Source organism: Megalops cyprinoides, chromosome 4 (assembly GCF_013368585.1).
Source record: "Megalops cyprinoides isolate fMegCyp1 chromosome 4, fMegCyp1.pri, whole genome shotgun sequence".
NCBI lineage: Eukaryota > Metazoa > Chordata > Actinopteri > Elopiformes > Megalopidae > Megalops > Megalops cyprinoides.
In genome coordinates this window covers 33,845,027-33,862,663 of record NC_050586.1, presented here as the reverse complement: position 1 = coordinate 33,862,663, position 17,637 = coordinate 33,845,027, and the positions used below count along the sequence as shown (strand labels likewise).

Sequence of the window (17,637 nt, the reverse complement as noted above, 5' to 3'; positions counted from 1 at the left end):
GAGACAGGTTAATGATAAGGTCATCTCACGCTCAGCATCCCTCAGCGCCAGAGATACGAACCCTCCACACTTTCAGTACATTTTACATTAAAATCCTTCATAGACATCCTTCACAGAAAAGAGACTTTGAGATATTCTGGAGTCAAAAGTCAGCTGAGCTCCTCACATTGAGAGGTGCGTCGACAAACTTTACATGTGCCAGTTCCATCAAAATACCACAGTCATCCAAATCAAACCCACGATACCCCATTGATCAGTGCATTTTTAATGTCATTGTGACATGCAGACCCTGTAATGGAACATTCCATGGCATGTGCACTATTTACTTTTTTTGTTTTGTTTGTTTTTTCATGTCGACATTAGGATTTTGCTTGCCATTTTATTTTGAGCTGGGGTGACAGTATGAGTGGGAATAAGGCACATCTGGAAATTTTCTTCGGTGCTTTTTAATTTGTCAAACGTCAAAACAAAACAGCAGTAGCAAACGGTCACGCCAAAAGAGACAACGTCCAATTGTGTTAGGTTAAAGAAAGCCCATAGTGCTAAGCTGTGTCTAAGCAAGACTTCTTTTAAAAGCCAAAAGCCAAAGCTTTCACAAAAGCTCCTGGCTTTCTTGATGGTATCATGAACGTCAGAGGGCCCAAAAATCCTTTCTGAAACTGCGTTATCTCCATAACAGTAAAAACAAGAAGCTCTGAAAACATTTTCCCAGCTTTGCTCAAGGCCATCCACCTTTGAGAACTTACTGTATGTATCTACGCAGCTCCTGCCCGCTGCACATGGACCAGTGATAGCGGTGGAAGGCCGCCTGCACCAGAGGGGCCATCACACTTCCCATGGCCGTCTCGTCCCCACAGCGGTTCCCCTGCCCATCGTGTTCCATGCCCAGCCTATCAGAGACAAGGCAGGCTCATTCAGATAAATGCGATCTTTCACTCTGCCTGTAGCTCTGTCTGCAGTAAACACATCATTCATGCCAGTGGGGTCATGGGAACTACAGAGGGCAAAGTGGAGTTATTTCAGTGTCTGGCCAAAAACAGCTCCTTTAGAGAATCTTCTCAGTGGTAGAATAAATATCACCTTCTTGAATGTTTTTGTACAGCGTCAATGTGTCAAATGTATTAAATTGTGATTAATTTAAAAACACTGCATTATTTTGTGCAATTAATCACAGTTAGCCATTCTTGATATCCACAGCTAATAACAGCTGCCAGTTTTGGTGTGAGTGTAAGTGAGGTAATGTGCAAGCTCCTTGTATGGAGAAGGCTGAATACAGCTGATTAAGAAAAATCAAGCAATGGGGTTTTGGAGAGAAGGTTTAATATAGCCTGTGAAAGATGATCTACACATAACCCTGCTTCTGCAGGTTCAGTATTACCAACGTACAACTAGTTCTCACCACAGCCTTATGTATGAAAGGTGTACTTTCTGCTAAAAATTGAGCTTCCAAAAATGCCTGAATGTGGTACTCACTGCAAGCCCACAGAAGAGTAACATTCAATAATGGAACAAGCTACTGCCCTAGCAAAATGTGTTATAAAACGTAAGCCTTCCTTTCATTCCTTTACAGGCTTTTTAAATGACTTTTTTTGACCTTGAGACATCATTAATTAAAACAATATTTTGGTCCCGTTCAAAATCGTGACAGCATGTCTGCTCCTTGACTGTGTAACTCACTTCATCGTGTAATCTATCCTATAAACTGTGACAGATTTTTTTAACTGTTTCACAGTGATCTATCGGGAGCAAGGGAATGAGAGATTTAGCTTAAGATTCTACAGTACTGATTGCATTGAACAGCACTCCTTTGCAGGTTCCTGGGTAAATTCCCACTCTGGATCGATGACACGTGCCAAATACTCCAATAATCAAAGATGATTACCGGTCGGTTAGATTGCAAGTTGTTGTTTTCAAAAAAAAGTGCATAACTTCCTGCTAAACACAGCATTGTGTACTGTATCTTACTATATCCGCTCCCACTGTACCCCTGTTTAAAGGCAACCTGGTGTATTGTCTTTTCCATGGTTTAATTTATTTATTTTATTCTATTTTTGACCAAACACAAGAAAGTTCTCTGCAGTGCTGTGACTGTGTCAGAGGACAGATTGATGTGCTCTCAGACCTGAAGAAAAAGTGGAAGGAAACAACATTAAAAACTGGAACTAATTCGCTGCCCTCTGGGCTGGTAGGAGCATGAAAACAACTTCTGTTTCTAACAGCTTGATGTTTCTCTCAAGACTCACAATAAATTGGAAGTGATTTTCAGGCAATCCGACATGGACCAAATGAGAGCCAGACATACGTACTTTTCAAAGTGACAAGAGCACTCTGTTACCCTGATGGTGTTTTGCGCCACTCTCCATCCGTCCTGCGCCAAAAGGCAGACGAGCCGGGCTGCGGCCGTGAAAAATTGGACGCTTGCAACGGGGAGCGAAACCTCGGAGGCATAAATCTTATGGTTTGGCGGGGGCTCCAGAGGGGCAGATACGAGGGCACTGGCACGTCCCGAGGATCCCCGGTGTCATTTAACATCAGGATCATCGCAAAAGTCCTGAAGAAGCACTTTGTGCCTCGAAACAATGATGACTGTAATCAGCGCAGATGAAAGTATTCATTATGGCCGGCGTACGATTTGCATTCCTGTGAGCGGTGATAACCTTGAGTGCCGCTCACTGTCTTCTCTCTCGATCCGCAGAGCGACGGGTTACGCAACATGCATACCCACCCACACACACACGCGCGCACACACACACACACACACACACAATCTCTCGCCGGGATACTTACACATGTCCCGTCTCGTGGGCCACTACGAAGGCAGAGGAGAAGCCGTCTTCGTGGTTGAGGGTGCAGCTCCGGACAGGGTGGCACATTCCTGTCACTGGGGCGTACCCTGCCATCACAGAGAGAGAGGTGCCATTGGCTCACAGCTGCTCATCTCGTCACAACAATGCCCACAGTCCCCGCTCACCCTCTGCTTTGACAGCTGGATCCAGTCCTCAAAATCATCTTCAATTAGTCGCCACTGTTTGTTCTATTTCACACTGACTGACGCTGATCACACAGCGGAATCCGAACCCAGCTGTCTGCTACAATTAAGTCACGTTTGTGGGTGATGGATGCTCTCAGTTATTCCTCTGCATAACGGTAATGTCATTTATGTTATTGTTTTTCAGTAAAAAACAAGTGTTTCTTTTTTGGAAAATGGCAAGAAATGCCAACTGAATAATGAAATCCACACACATAATGAAATGCTAACGTGAGCACTTCAAAAGACAGCATGCAGCCAGGACCGTATCACAATGTGTTCTGCACCGCGCTGCACTGGCTGAACCCGTATCTAATAGGAGATGGTCAACAGATGTGGGCCTGCGATGGGGAGAGTGAGGGAACAAAATCCACCCCAGGTTTAGACAGCTGGCTGACAATCCCCCTCTCGCCCTCTTCATCTGCTGCTGATTTCATTCAGAACATACAGGAGAAATGATATTAAATATCAGATTGCACTATCAAACCTTCCCCTCAACCTCTCAGTGGAAGTCACTCGGAACTAACATGGCATCTTTCGCTGTCTGAGACGTCCGGGAGGTAGCCCATGGAGCGGTGCGGTGAACTTCCACCGCCCCTGCACATCACGCCCAGGCACAGTTTAAATTAACAGAATAACACCCCTTCCTCACGGGGTCTCTCGGGTCACCCCTGAAACCATGGGAACATATTGCCTTTGTGAACCGGTAATGATGCTCTGTTGTCAGGGGACCGGAGAGTGTGAAAGTTACTGCCAGGCCTCCAGCAAGTCCTGTGCTGTGCTTGGCAGCCATGATTGACATCTCTACAATCTGCTCCTGGGACTACCCCTCAGGAGAGACACAATGGTGTCTTATGTTGCCATTTAGGTATGCTTCAGGTCCATTTTTTCCCCTTTAAACGTAAGGGAATATTAAATTTGGCACTACTAAATTTGAACTACTTTGCCAACAACTGTCTTGCAGGGAAAATGTTTTTAGAATCACCTTGCATTCACATCACTAACTGATTTCTTTCGCTTTATTTCCATCTCTGATAAAATCTGACTAATTTTATTTATAAAGGCTATTCTTCGCTGTAAAATAGCATAATGCTAACAAAACAGGAGGAGAATTACATGTGGCCTCTATGCCAGTAAATTTTCGATAAACACCCCATGTATTGTCCTTTTTCAACTTCTTAAGAATGAGTGCATTTGAAGTCCTGTCACAGTAGGATGGCTTTACAGCCATTCTATTATTGCTTCAATATACCCTTCAGTTGGAACACTAATAGGAGCAAAGATACAGAATTGTGATAACAGGATCATTTTCTCAGTCTTCTCTGGGGATTAGATTGCTCGAGTACCTTCAGTACAATGCTGCACATCGTTCCTGAGGATCAAATTGTTGCCAGAGAAAGAATATAAATTTAATATAGATGTTACAGAATTTACTTCAAAAAGGTTTTTACAGCGCGATCCAAAACTGGTCTAGAATTACTAATGCCACTTTATTGCTGGTTATTCGCAGGGTATATGTCTGCACCCAGAGATCACAGACAGCATGTATCACCACTAGTATCATTGTCAAAGGATTGTCAAACATAACCCTCAAAGCTCCAGCTATTAGGAACTGAATATGCAGAATAAAAACTGGCCAGATACTGTGACAATTTTTGGAGGGTGCAATATAGATAAAGTGATTTTTCTTTTCCGTAAAGGAAGCCAGGACCTTTGTATTGCTGAAATTAGTAATGGTGACTAATGTTGTCTGGGACCAGACCTGCTGTGCCACATGTTGACAAACTGTTTTAATTGAATAATTCATTCAACATTCATACAAAACAAAATTCCCAACACCACACAATTCCATCTAAGGCCCCAGGAGTTCAGTGTTACTTTTGTTTGCAATGCATCATCACACAAATTTTTTTTGTTCTGCTGTGCTTTTCTAGTAACATAATTTTCTCAATTTTACAACCAACAGATTTTCTGAAAGGATGCTTTTTGGAGGTGTCAGAACTGACGGTGGAATCCTTTCTGTGGCAGAAAATGATCAAATCAGTAGAGCGGGGACTGGGAGAGTTTCCAAGTTTAGTCTGTGCAACACAGACAACAGTACTGACCAACCTACAAGCATGTGGGTGAAGGCTGATCAAATCCTCCAGGAAACATATGGGTGTATTAGTATACCTTTTACATTACATGACATTACATTCACTTAGCAGACACTTTTATCTAGGGTTACTTACACAGGTACACATAGGTTACATTGTTACATGCTTTTGTTGTATTTGTACTGCTGAATATTTACTGAAGCAATTAAGGTATCATTCCCAAGGGTATAACAGCAGCGCCCCATCCCAGTAATCCAATTTGCAGCCTTTTACAAGCACTGCTCCTTACCATTACTCATTGCCCCTACCTTGCATGCCGGTGGGCCCGAAGCCCTGGCGGGTCAGGAAGATGGCGTGGTCGTGGTGCTCAGAATGTTCCGGGTCAGCCTTCTGCTGGACGAACGCCCAGCGACAGACATTCTCCAGGCTCCGCGAGGGGTTCCCCCTCTCTATGAGACTGATGGACTAGCAAGACAGCCACACAAGCCATATTAGGCCTTCCTTTTGAAAAGAACACTGGACATTCAACTATTCCACACTTCATCTAAGCAAATGCACATTTACACATCAACTGCAAAAAAACACATTAGTAGTCTAACTTACTATTGTTCTTTAACATATATATCTGATTGAAAATTTAAATGAACTTTTCTTCCTCTGACATAACTTATTAGGTGTTTTAAAGTAAATCCAGGAAAAGTAATTGGTATTGTACTTAATCACTTGGTGCCCCCAACCAAATGCTTCCCATTGAATTTATTTTCCCATAGAATTCCCCTAGGTGCTTGTTAATAGCTATGCAAAAAAGTAGTGTAATACAGTTCAATCAGTGCAGTGAAGGCATACTCTTACATAAGGACCTCACCTTTGCGTATCCTAGCATGATCATCCTCACAAGGACCACATTGATGTGGACACCCAATGAGTCATCATGATAAATTTCATTCACCTAAAAAACACACAATTAAGAAGGCATGAATCATGAGTCACACATTGAAAAAATGGATACCCCCATCATAACAGCAACACACAAGACAGGTCCATGAATTTTTCACATGATGTTATTGATTGCTAATTCCCATTGCTCACACAAACAGTGAGAAATAAGGTAAAATATGTGTTCGGGGTCCAAATTCTGTCCAAAAACATTTTTTTACCCCCCACCCCTTGTGTTACAGCTATGATTTGATTGTTGAACGGCTGACAGGGTAGTGACGCCATGTTTCCTTGCAAAATATATCAAATGGGACCGAATGCGGAATGTGGAATGTGGTTGAGTCATACAGGCTTTGTTTCAAATAATGCGTGACGGTCAGGTCAGTCAGTCTGAGAGTCTGACTGAAAAAAAAAAAAATTAAAATGAGACAAGCCCCACGCAGCAGGTCTCCGAATTCACCGAAAACAGGTTGTTTGAATATAATTTTGAACATAATCCACTCTTCTCAGAGAGCTTAAGAAGCACATTGATTAGAACTCTGGGAAGCTTTTACACACTGAGACGGGTCAGAGCTTTTGAATGGATGACTAAAGTGTCTACAAGTGACACTGCATTAATGGATGGCCACTTAACAGGCCTCAGGGTCGTTAACATCACAGTGGGGGTGGCCATAAAGGCCAGGTTGTTTTTCCCACGTGTATGGGGAACAGAGCAACAGTGGTGTGGGGTAGCGGTTAGGGCACCAGGCTCTCAACCCCACACATGTGGATTAAACATCTGATCATGCTCCTGCAATCCCTGAAGAAGATGTTTTACCTCATACACAGTGTGAATGATAAAGTCAAAGAAACTGCATAATATAAAAATACAAGATAAAAATAAGATCATTATCCTCCTCCAAACTATAATTTTTTTTACATGACCTCATCCATTAAAAATCACATTACCGCCTACCGGGATGCAATTACTAGGAAAAAGTCATAGATTCCACAACAAATGTCCAAAATTGTGGCAGGCCTACATATCTTCAAATGAAACAAATGCATATTTGCCCTGCTTTTCAGAAAACAAGAGGGAAAAATTATATTACGAAAATTATATTCACATCAAGCCCTACCCCCACCTCCCAGAAACAATAAATACTGTATAGTCCCTAACTATTGCAATTTGTTCCAGATAAAGGTGTCTGGTGGGGAAATGGATGATGACTCAAATAAAAGAAGTAGGTTTGGGTTACATTTCTGAGACATTCATTCATGGTTCACGCTCTGATCCACAACACCATGTTGGCCATTTCATTTCTGATGTTAATATAATGTAAGCCTTCCAAGCAAAGTGCAAATAAGAAAACTTAAAACTGAGGCTGACTGCACGCGTCAGGAGAGCGCATTTCTGTTATGCTCTCAACATTGATTCAGTGAGTTCTTCTCATGCTTACTTGCCTCATTACCCATCGTTTATGGACATGGACAGAGGAGAACCTGGACAAAGAACCCAAGGCAAAAAATGATTCACCACCATTTCCAATTAAGAAATGTATGCTATGTGAAGTACCCATCTGCCTCTTGAAATTTGTGTACACAGGGATCAGAATAAATATGATTCCCAGTGGTAGAGCAAGCAAACATACCCTGACAAAAAAAAAAAAAACAAACTTGATAACATCCACTTTCTCTTAGCTTGCAAAGTCTTTTGAATATTGCTGAATTAAAAAGAGCATCCAGCCGCTTATACACAGGGGTACCTACAGTATACTGCAAAGCTACATTTACTGCACAGTCTTCCACAGCTGTGCCCAGCTGAGCTGTAATCTACACAGATGGTACCAAAGTCCTTGCTAAGCGAAAAAAAAAGAAAAAAGCAAAAAAAAAAAAAAACAGTCAGGTCGTGTGTTGTGTGTTTGAAGCCCACATCTGTACTCTATTTGTTTTGCGATCTGTTCTATTGTAAATACTGCGGTTGGTGTACACGTGCATTAATGCGATCCTTCAAGGCAAAAGTAAAACAATACCACATGTTTCTTCACTAGAGAGGAGAGTATCACCCAGAGCGGTCCTTACCATTCCTTACTCCCTATTTTGTAAAGCCCAGTGCTCCCGTGGCTGAGGAAGACGCTTTAATGTTGCCAAGGCAATAAGGCCCTCTTGTGAACCCTTTCTGGGGACTGAATAAATTACCCGCTTATGTCATTGCAGGCCCTCTTTGCTGTCAATGTTTGGCAGCAAAAATACATACTGAGAGACTGCTGACCTACCCCTGACCTATCATATAAGCAATATAGGCTATGCCTTCAGCTGGAATCAAAATCTCAAATTATAGCTTCATTATATGGAAGAACACGCACACAGGTTACAAGAGGTCAAAACAGGCTTAATGAAGAATGCTTGTTGTCATTGTTTTATTTTTCAAAAATATTTTTTCGTAAGCTGTTTGGACATGCCCTCTTACTACTGCCAAAACTGATCGGCATTACTGTACATGTTACCAAGTACCAAGGCTATTTCCCACTAAAAATACAAAAACATTGCTCTTTGTTAAAACAAACTCAATCCCCAACTTCTATATACTGCTGAAGGCACAGAATTTCAGGCTGAGTGCTGACAGCAATTTCCTTCCCTTCATAACAGACAAATATGATAGAAGGGCATCCTAGCATACTTTTGACACGTCCATTAACTACTTCCCTGCATTGTCAGCAGATTTGACAGGACAACTCTTGACACATATCTATCGTGCTTTGAAATGAGCACGCAGATTCTACCATCAGATTATATTTTTAGCAAGCACAGTTTTTTGGGAAGGGGACGGCGATAAGATATCATCATTACCAAGATACTTGATGACATTCAGTGAAGAGCACGCATCTAGCAAAACTGCCATGGGAACTTGAAAAGTCAGCTGGTTCATGGGTTAGTGAAAGTAAGGCCCAGATTCATGCTAACGGTTTGAATACATATAACATTACAAGGTGCTTCCTTCTAGTACTTAAATTACCATATTAAGTAACGTTACTTGCTTTTGGTTCTGTGTTTCTTGCATCACAATTTTTCATGGTGGAGGCAAATGTCTTTTGCAAATGTCACACACAGCAGAACTCAATATTATGGAGGGAATTAAATATCAAAAAAGCAGGTGTACAAAATGCCTATTTGCTATTAATTGGACAAATATGGCCCAGATTAGCACACATGATGTCAGGGCTCTTCTGCCATGATTTAGTGGAGGCATTTAGAGTTTTGAAATTTGAGAAAAATAAGTATATGTAATAATTAAAAACATCTTCTTTTACACCACAATGGACAGACTACACCCTGAAATATGGCATCTCAGTTCTATGAAACATTTTTTGTTAGATTTCTACTTATCAAGTCCCAGGTAGCCCAGGGTGTAGAGGTTTATGGTTAGAGCCTGTTGACACCATTAACATCATGACCAATCTTCTGTGGCCGTTACCAATTAGAATGGGTAATGTCTGACTCCCAGCAGACCAATACTAATGAAATCATTAAATAAATTAAATACTGAAGTAACACTTGCTAAATCTTGTTATTAAAATTTAAGCACAGAGAGCTTTGCTAATTCAATCTCAGCCTTACGAGTACTCTTTTGCCGACAGTGTGTCGTGAAGGGTGAGAGGGTTGGGGTTCAGGGACTCCCGCAGTGGGGCACACTGGGTAATTTGCTATGGGGACGGTGAGAGGTGTACCCGGGCAGATGATTAGATTGTTCACTGGCACGTGAACACAGATTGCCTTCGCCCTCTGCATATTCACTTATTTTGATGTCTGTCAGCCTGGGAAATTTAGTCTCCTATGGGCTCTAGGGGTTAAAAATAGCAGGGATGTTTTAGTGTGGATGGCTGGTTGCTTAGAAATATGAGCTCCTGTAATAAGAATGTAATCTTCAGGGCTCAATCTACTGTAACTGCTATGCACTTTGATCATGAGTTTCACCAACAAATTTAAGCAAGTGTTAAGTCATAGTCATCACTGAACATTACTGTTGTCACTTTCAGTAACAGCCAGACTTCCAGTAAGACTTTCTGTCTTTTCACTCAAAGAACAGATCACATTGTTTTTAATCTTTAAAATTTAATCTGAACCCATCTATCACGGCCTGGCAGGACTTGATAGATTTGGCCTGGAAACTTCATCGTTTTTTTTTTTTTAATTACATTTACAAAGCAGGCATGAAATCATTATAAACACATCTATAGGCACCTAATTATTGTAATAAATTATAATAAACTGAAAATTATGGCAATTAGTTCTAATACTTCTCAGGCAAGTCTTGTTTTTTTCTAAAGTAATTCATAAATAAAGGTTGCTTTTCAGTAAGGGAATGACTATTTAAAAAAAAAAAACAATAATATGAAAATATAAAAGAATGAAGCCAAAATCACTGGTTGGAAATCATAACAGATTCACTATCACTAAACAGGGAAATCCAGTAGGGACATCTACTGGGGGAACTTGTGCATAGCTGTAAAAAGTAAAACGATTCAAAGAGCTTTGTAAAACAGCCCATCTGGTTATCAGGGCCCGCATTACAGGGCAAACAAATAAGTCCCCTGCTTCTTCTAACACACATTCACAAGCAGGAGCAGTTGCCGTATGTACAAAGAAGCTCTACCCTTAAGGCATAAGAACAGAAGAATTACACTGTTTTAATATTCGTGAAACAACAAAGTGCAGGGAAAATGACAGCAGGGTTTATATGCTTTTCACGTCCTCACAGTAATGGTGTTCAAAAAAACTGATCAAAAATTTTTCAATGTGTTACAAACTGATAGTTTAATTAATTACTCTTTGTTGCTCTTTATTGATTTCAGAGATAATTAACGTTGATTTTCCTACAAATGCACTCTCTATCACTTTTGGTTGAATGAGCAATTTCAACTGCATTTACTTTGGGACACAGCTCAAAAGTCAAAAGTTAGGTATGTTTCTGAAAAACTTCAAAAGCCATTTGCTGTCAACAGTAGTATTACTACATAATAATGTCATTCTGTTAAAACGTTTTCAGATGACTACACACTGCAACACAGACTAGTTAATAGTATCGTTTTAATTGGCAATTTTAATCACTGTAGACACTTTCATTAGTGCTCATACTTTCGACTGCAATCAGTAAAACATCTAGCAGTTGAAGGTAAAGACAATTTGGAAGGCAGTGATTGTATTTTAAAAAATATGCAAGAATTTATTATATATAAATCATAACGTATACAGAATATATATAAGAGAATATAACTCCTAAGACTGATGGGTTACACTTTCTGTTTTTCTAATACAGTTCAATGTTTGTGTGTAATATATCTTTTCTTTCAGGCTCCAGATGGGTTGTATGCTGTTATAACTCTGCCTTTCTGTCTTTCCTCCCATGTGGGTACTTCCAATAGATGCCACAGAAGACAGCCAACATGGTATGGCTCTCGACAAATGGCATCGCATATGGTCAACTAATGCTCATGTAAGGGTAATCTATCAATGGCGAACTCAAGAAACGGCTGGCATCAAATGCTGTCAGCTGCAATTTACCGTCTGTGCTTTTCTTGGCACAAACAGTGGTTGTTAGCTTGTTAGCATTAAACACTGTATTCAATATCGACTGAGCTTGTACCTGAAAGCAGCAACACAATTATGCATTGCAGCAGACCTTTGATCAGAATACATCAGGTTTTGGCTCCGTTCTGAACTCCCATTAGTAAGATGTACAGTGTGAACTAATGAGGCCCTCAGATGGCACTTGCCATACCAGAGTTACCTCGGCGGACAGCTGTACTCACGATATTCATGAGGGTCAGCAGGTAGTTCTGAACGTGTTCTTTCCCGTGGAAGCGCACGACGGAGTCGTCCACCCCCAGGAGCACCTCGATGTTGTAGTCATCATCGCCGGCATGCCTGCGCTTCCGGACCGTTTTGTTCACCTGCTCGGCAATGCTGTGCAAGGCTCCCGAGACTTCCAGCTCTGGATCTGAGGGACCAACAAACAAGGCAAGGCGATCAGTGATCCATGAAAGGATGTCATCATCTCACATCTCACAAGGCTCATTCTGCAGATCAAAAAAACAAACAACAAAAAAACAAAAAGAAATGTACCTTTATTCAGACCAGTGACTGGAGCTGGATATACAAATAGTTAAGAATCAACCATTCAGATTTTTTTTACACACATAAAATTTTAGTCACAAAGTTTTATGAACAATTTTTCAGAATTTCATCTTAGTTCTGTAGCCCATTATGCCCTGCAACATATGAGCAAATAATGTTTTTTTTTTTTCTCAGTTTACATGTTAAACGATACAAGAGGACAAGCCTCTGCCACACAACTCCTGCACTGATGAAATGCACCACAGACAGAAATATGGCTGCCGCTTCACTCTCCTCAAGCCTACAGTATGGGGATTGTGAGGCGAATTCCTCCAGTCCTCCGTCTCGTCATGACACAGGCATTCTTGTACGCCCCAGCTCCCCGAAAGGTAAACATGGTCTCGAAGGTCCCACTTCAAAGACCCAGGGCTTCCCTCTGACTCCCTCAAGCCTCCCAGTGTGTCCCGTGCCGGAGGCTGGGCCCAGGGCGGCACCGCACCCCCCCCACTCCCAGGGCATTCAGCCCTGGAATGGCAGCGTAAACATCGCATACTCGTGGCAGTGGCAGGACCCGGCCCTGCTTCTAAAAATGACATCTGCTCACAGGGGCCACTAGACCCATCTCCAGTGGAAATCTACCAGTGATGTAATATCCCAGAGCAAACTTTTAATCGCTCCACTAGCTTTAAATTCGGACTTCTATGGCCTCACATTCAAAAGATGTGAAATAAAAGAAAAATTTGTGTGTGTGTGTGTGTGTGTGTGTGTGTCTGTGTGTGTGTGTGTGTGTGTGTGTGTGTGTGTGTGTGTGTGTGTGTGTGTGTGTTGACCTTTCCTTACTTTATTTTCTTTGTAACTGGGAGGAAACGACTCCTAGTGCAGGCTTCTCTCCTTCATGCTGAAGTAGTCCATTAGGGTTAAAATATCCAACACGTTCACTTGAAAGGGTAATACACTGGGTGCACTGTGGGTGCTCAGTGGGATGTTTTCTTAATCCTATCACTGGTAAGCAGCAAACTGCTATGGGCTACAATGCACTTAGCGTTTGCCAATAAACAGGATTATTCCTTCCTTGTCAGAAATAAAGTATTCTGTATAGGAAATGTACTTAATTCTTCCTTCCAGCGACACTGCATATTTGCTAACAAAGAAGTGATGTTCCCTTTTTTATAATTAGCTTCCAGATATCACACAAGTGTCATAGCCACATTAAATGTAACTATATGTGCTGACTCATAGCGTTTAAAGTCCCACAAAACAATTGAAAACAAAAACAGCAACTACATTTTTGCCAGCATTTTTTGCCTACTAGTGGTAAAATGAGGAACAGTTATCATTTGTGGGCATCTCTCACTCAGACAGTCCATCACTGAATGGGTGAAGGACACTGCCAGTTTAGAACCGCTTCCTCTACACCCCCCCCCCCCCCCCCCCCCAAACACATGCTGGCAAATATAAACTGAGAAGGGTAGTTAACTGAACAGCTACAATAGGGCAAAATGAAATATACTGCATTTCTATTTGGAAACTGCCCTCAGCTTTGCCGAAGAGGTTGTATCTGTGAGTTTCTTTACTGCTTCCTTTGGAGCTTTTTTGCATATGAATTGCAGTTACCAGCTAGCTTGTTAAGTACTGGCTGCACACTTCAAGATAACGTCTCTGCATCATTATGGCACCATGTGATGCCACTGCGTACAAGTTACTGAGCGCTTGTTCATGGACTCGCCATGAACGGGTCCCCTCTAATCGTGGACAGAGGCGGTTTTATCAAGGCATTCGGGATTTACAGCATGTTTGTGGTATATCCCAGATGGAATTTCATGGTGATTCCTCAATTTACCAAATTATGTGATAAACCCCAGATTCCATTAAATCCTCTGTTTTCCTTCCTGTTCTTAACTAACATTAATTAATATGATTAAGTTTTAGTTATTTCAGTGATTTCAGTGAATTTTAAAATAACACTTGCTTATTTTAGTTCTTCCAAGTGCCACAGTTAGATGTGGGACAGGGACAGGGACGATCCCAGTTACTGTAGTTAAGATGCATACAGTACTACAGAGGGTCAGAAACAGCTGTATATCAAATATTCAATGTACAGCACAGATTCATGTCATATGATACAATGAATTATGCATGTGAGGAAGCATGTATCAATATAACCATATGTTTATTAATGTGCCCTGTGCGGTATTGTTCTCCGCATCATATAATCATGATCTTTTCTAGGACTGCTGCTCACAAGAGTCCCATTTGCCCTGTTTTCTTCATTGTCTCCAAGCTCAACTAATGAGATTGTGTATGACTGGATTTAATTTGTGCCGTTCTCTTACAAAATGGGTTTCTTAGTTACTAGCAGGGAAAAAAATCTCAGGTTAATTATTATCTCTTTGATGTCTGACGGAAACCTTTATTAATATTTCATCTCCAGCTGAGTTTTAAATTAGCAGTGGCCACAGCAACACATTAACCAAGGGAATATTCTGGGTGTAAAAGGAGCTCTGTGAGACTTGTAACACAACGGAGTCTGTTCTTAAATTCTTTCCACATTTTCAGGGAGGAATAAAGGTAAGAGGCCCTTCTGGAGCGCGCACTCAGACAGGTTTCTGCTTTATGCGGATGTGCAGAGCCTCTTGTCAGTAATGCTCAAGCTGACTCCGCAATCGCATGTCTCTTGCCACTATGAAACCGCACTGGCTAAGCGCAGCGGATTTAACCGAGCATACCGAACATATAATCTCATTTAATTTGCATCCAATATCCGTGATGATTAAATAACTCTCACTCATGCATTTATTCATGCGTGTGAGACTCCGAACGGGTCTCTGCCGTGATTGTGAAAGTTTCGGCCGTGCTGATTGCTAAAATCTTCTCAGATTTGGCCGGTGTAAGGGGATTTCGCGGGGCGCTACACCACTTGGATGACTCCAGCTGGTTTGAAAAAGGAGACCTCTGCGGCGAGCCTGAAGGCAATGACAGAGTTACTGAGCATTTGAGGTGGAATCAGAAATTCAAAACGGACATCAGAGCAATTGACAGGGCAGAGACGGGACCTTGCTGCATGGCCTCAAGACTAAGCTAAAAGCAGAGCACAGCCTTTGAATATGGTAGACCGCATGTCGCTTTGTGTTTTAAATGAATAACTGAGATTTGCTCTCCCCCACCCTCCCCTGAGCCTGTGACTGTCAGCAGGATATCCACACAAAGGATTTTACTTGAATTCAAGGGTAAGCCAAGCATTTGTTGGAGGTGTAGTGCTTAGAGAACTGGAGTCTGAGCCCAAGGCCACTAGGTGCCAACTACTTGTGGAAAACTGCTCTGTGCCCCTGAGCCCAGTTATATTCATTAATTGTACTAGTGAAAAAGACAGCTGTATAAGTGAGCTACAGAAGGCTTAAAAATGTCACAACCATACTCTCTGTCATCAGGTATAATTAGGAAATAAATGTTGATAAAACACCAAAAACACTACATCCTTTGTCTTGGAGGAAACTGAATCTATTTTTTTCTGTTTTTAACCATGTGAACAATGTGTGAGCTTTAGTTTACTGTGGTGAGCAAGAGGGGGGTAGAATCAGAGAAGACCTCCTAAGGATCAGCCCCCGACCTCCCCCGCCACGAGCAGAGGCATTCCCACACCACTGGAGTGAAGTCCTCTAAACGAGGCACCATTCAGCCACTACCAGGTTTCACACTTACAAAACAACCCTGTTCCTTTTACAGAAATATGCAAATTCAAACGTTTTACGTTTAACACACCACTTTGTCATTTCCTCGGAGAGCACTGCCTTTGAGCCCTAAGTGTCTGTGAACTTCAGGGAAACTTCTGACAGAAATTTGGGTTACAAAGCGCACGTTTTAAATTCAAGACGACATTTAAATTCAGCCCAAGAACATCCTCTGTCAGGACATTCTGTATGTACTCAATTAGAAGGACAACAAATCAATGAGGAAGATAACCTATACTTAGTTGATGTTCTTTCTGAAAGGTTAATGTCAGGTCATGTTCGATTAAAGAGGCAATAAAATGAGCCAGATGAGGTTAAATAAGGCTTCTCATGTTACTGCAGCCAGTATCAGCTCCAGCAGACTGTTGAGGGAGTGTGCTCCTCCAATGACCTGGACGCTGACATCAGACATTACACATTAGAAGTTTACATTTTTAAAATATTTCACCCCACACATCAGCACCTACATGTCCAAATCACCTGGCCTCTCACTTGTGTGCTTGTAGCATTTGGAGTACAAGCTATTTGCAGTGCTTCCTAAAGCAAAGGCATGCAGAATCTGAATGTCACGCCTATAATGACAGAGGAGAAATATCTAAACCTGCCGGCAGCACTGCAGTATATTCAAAGGTAATGATTAGCAATATAAAAAAAAAATCACAGACCTAATATGGCTATCATTATATACCTATCAATACAGCCCAGCGATGATTACATTCATGGAACTATTACACCCCCCAATGGTTACAGAAAAGCAATGAAATACCAAATGGCCCATGACGGAGAACAGATGCCAGAAACCTTCTGAATGCCTGAGTTGTGCAATCAATCACATCACATTTCATAAGCCTTTCAGCACCAGTGGTAAGAGTAGAATTGCTACATTTGACAAACAGAGATAATGTGCATGGATTCTGTTTGCTTATGCGATTGTAGTGTAATGTTTTGTTATCTGGCTGTAAATGGATGCTAATCTGGTTAATCCATATAACCTACAGTACAGATCTAAACCTCTAAACATTAAGATGTATGATTGTTCTCAATAATGAATGTGTTCCATGGTTTGCAAACTAATTTGATTCTTCACATGGCTGCAGTGAAATACTAGAACTCCAGCAAAGAGGGGCACAATCACTTTTAATAATATCTAAGGATATTCATCTTGTTAATTTGAGATTTGATGTTACTGACTCCTGGTGTCTATAAAGAAGAAAATTATTGTTGCTATTTGGGGCCGTTTCCTTGATAATAATACAGTATTTTCTGACATAAGTGTGCCACATAATCATGAATATAATTACAAAAGAGAAAACAATTAAGGACAGCAACTCTCTTAGGTCCAAAAATAATAAGTTTACTAGGAATAATTCCAAAAGGTATCAGTACAACTCCTTGGTCTAATGTGAATCTGATGAACCCAGGGAGATCCTGTCCTTAATCGTTCTCTTCCAGAGTTACATGGTCCCTAGACTTGTCAGTCCCATTTGAATGTCTATTTTTTCATTCAATTAAATTTCTGAGTCATTTCAAATCAATAAATAACTCATTATGCAAAGTCTATTCTACGCAAACATTTTGTGAAACTAAAATTATGCAGCACTTATTTTTTATTTAGATATTTGCATGTGCATTCAACTCATTACTTTTAATTATTTTCATTTGTTTCGCTTTACAACCTAATGATAACTGCTTGATAGAATGTTTAAAATACAACTCAAGTATTGAATACGTTATGAAGTTGCCATCATTATCTCAG

At 41.1% G+C, this 17,637-nt stretch overlaps 1 protein-coding gene across 1 annotated transcript in view; it reads right to left on the bottom strand.

The window, feature by feature from the left end:
- Positions 1 to 17,637, bottom strand: part of adamts3 (ADAM metallopeptidase with thrombospondin type 1 motif, 3) — an 82,737-nt gene that overhangs the window by 34,497 nt on the left and 30,603 nt on the right. The window contains exons 5-9 of the mRNA XM_036526971.1: positions 11,850 to 12,037; positions 5,990 to 6,073; positions 5,433 to 5,589; positions 2,788 to 2,893; positions 747 to 890 (exon numbers count right to left, since the gene is read on the bottom strand). Of these exons, the coding sequence (XP_036382864.1) occupies positions 747 to 890; positions 2,788 to 2,893; positions 5,433 to 5,589; positions 5,990 to 6,073; positions 11,850 to 12,037 (679 nt within the window). The remainder of the gene's footprint in view (positions 1 to 746; positions 891 to 2,787; positions 2,894 to 5,432; positions 5,590 to 5,989; positions 6,074 to 11,849; positions 12,038 to 17,637) is intronic.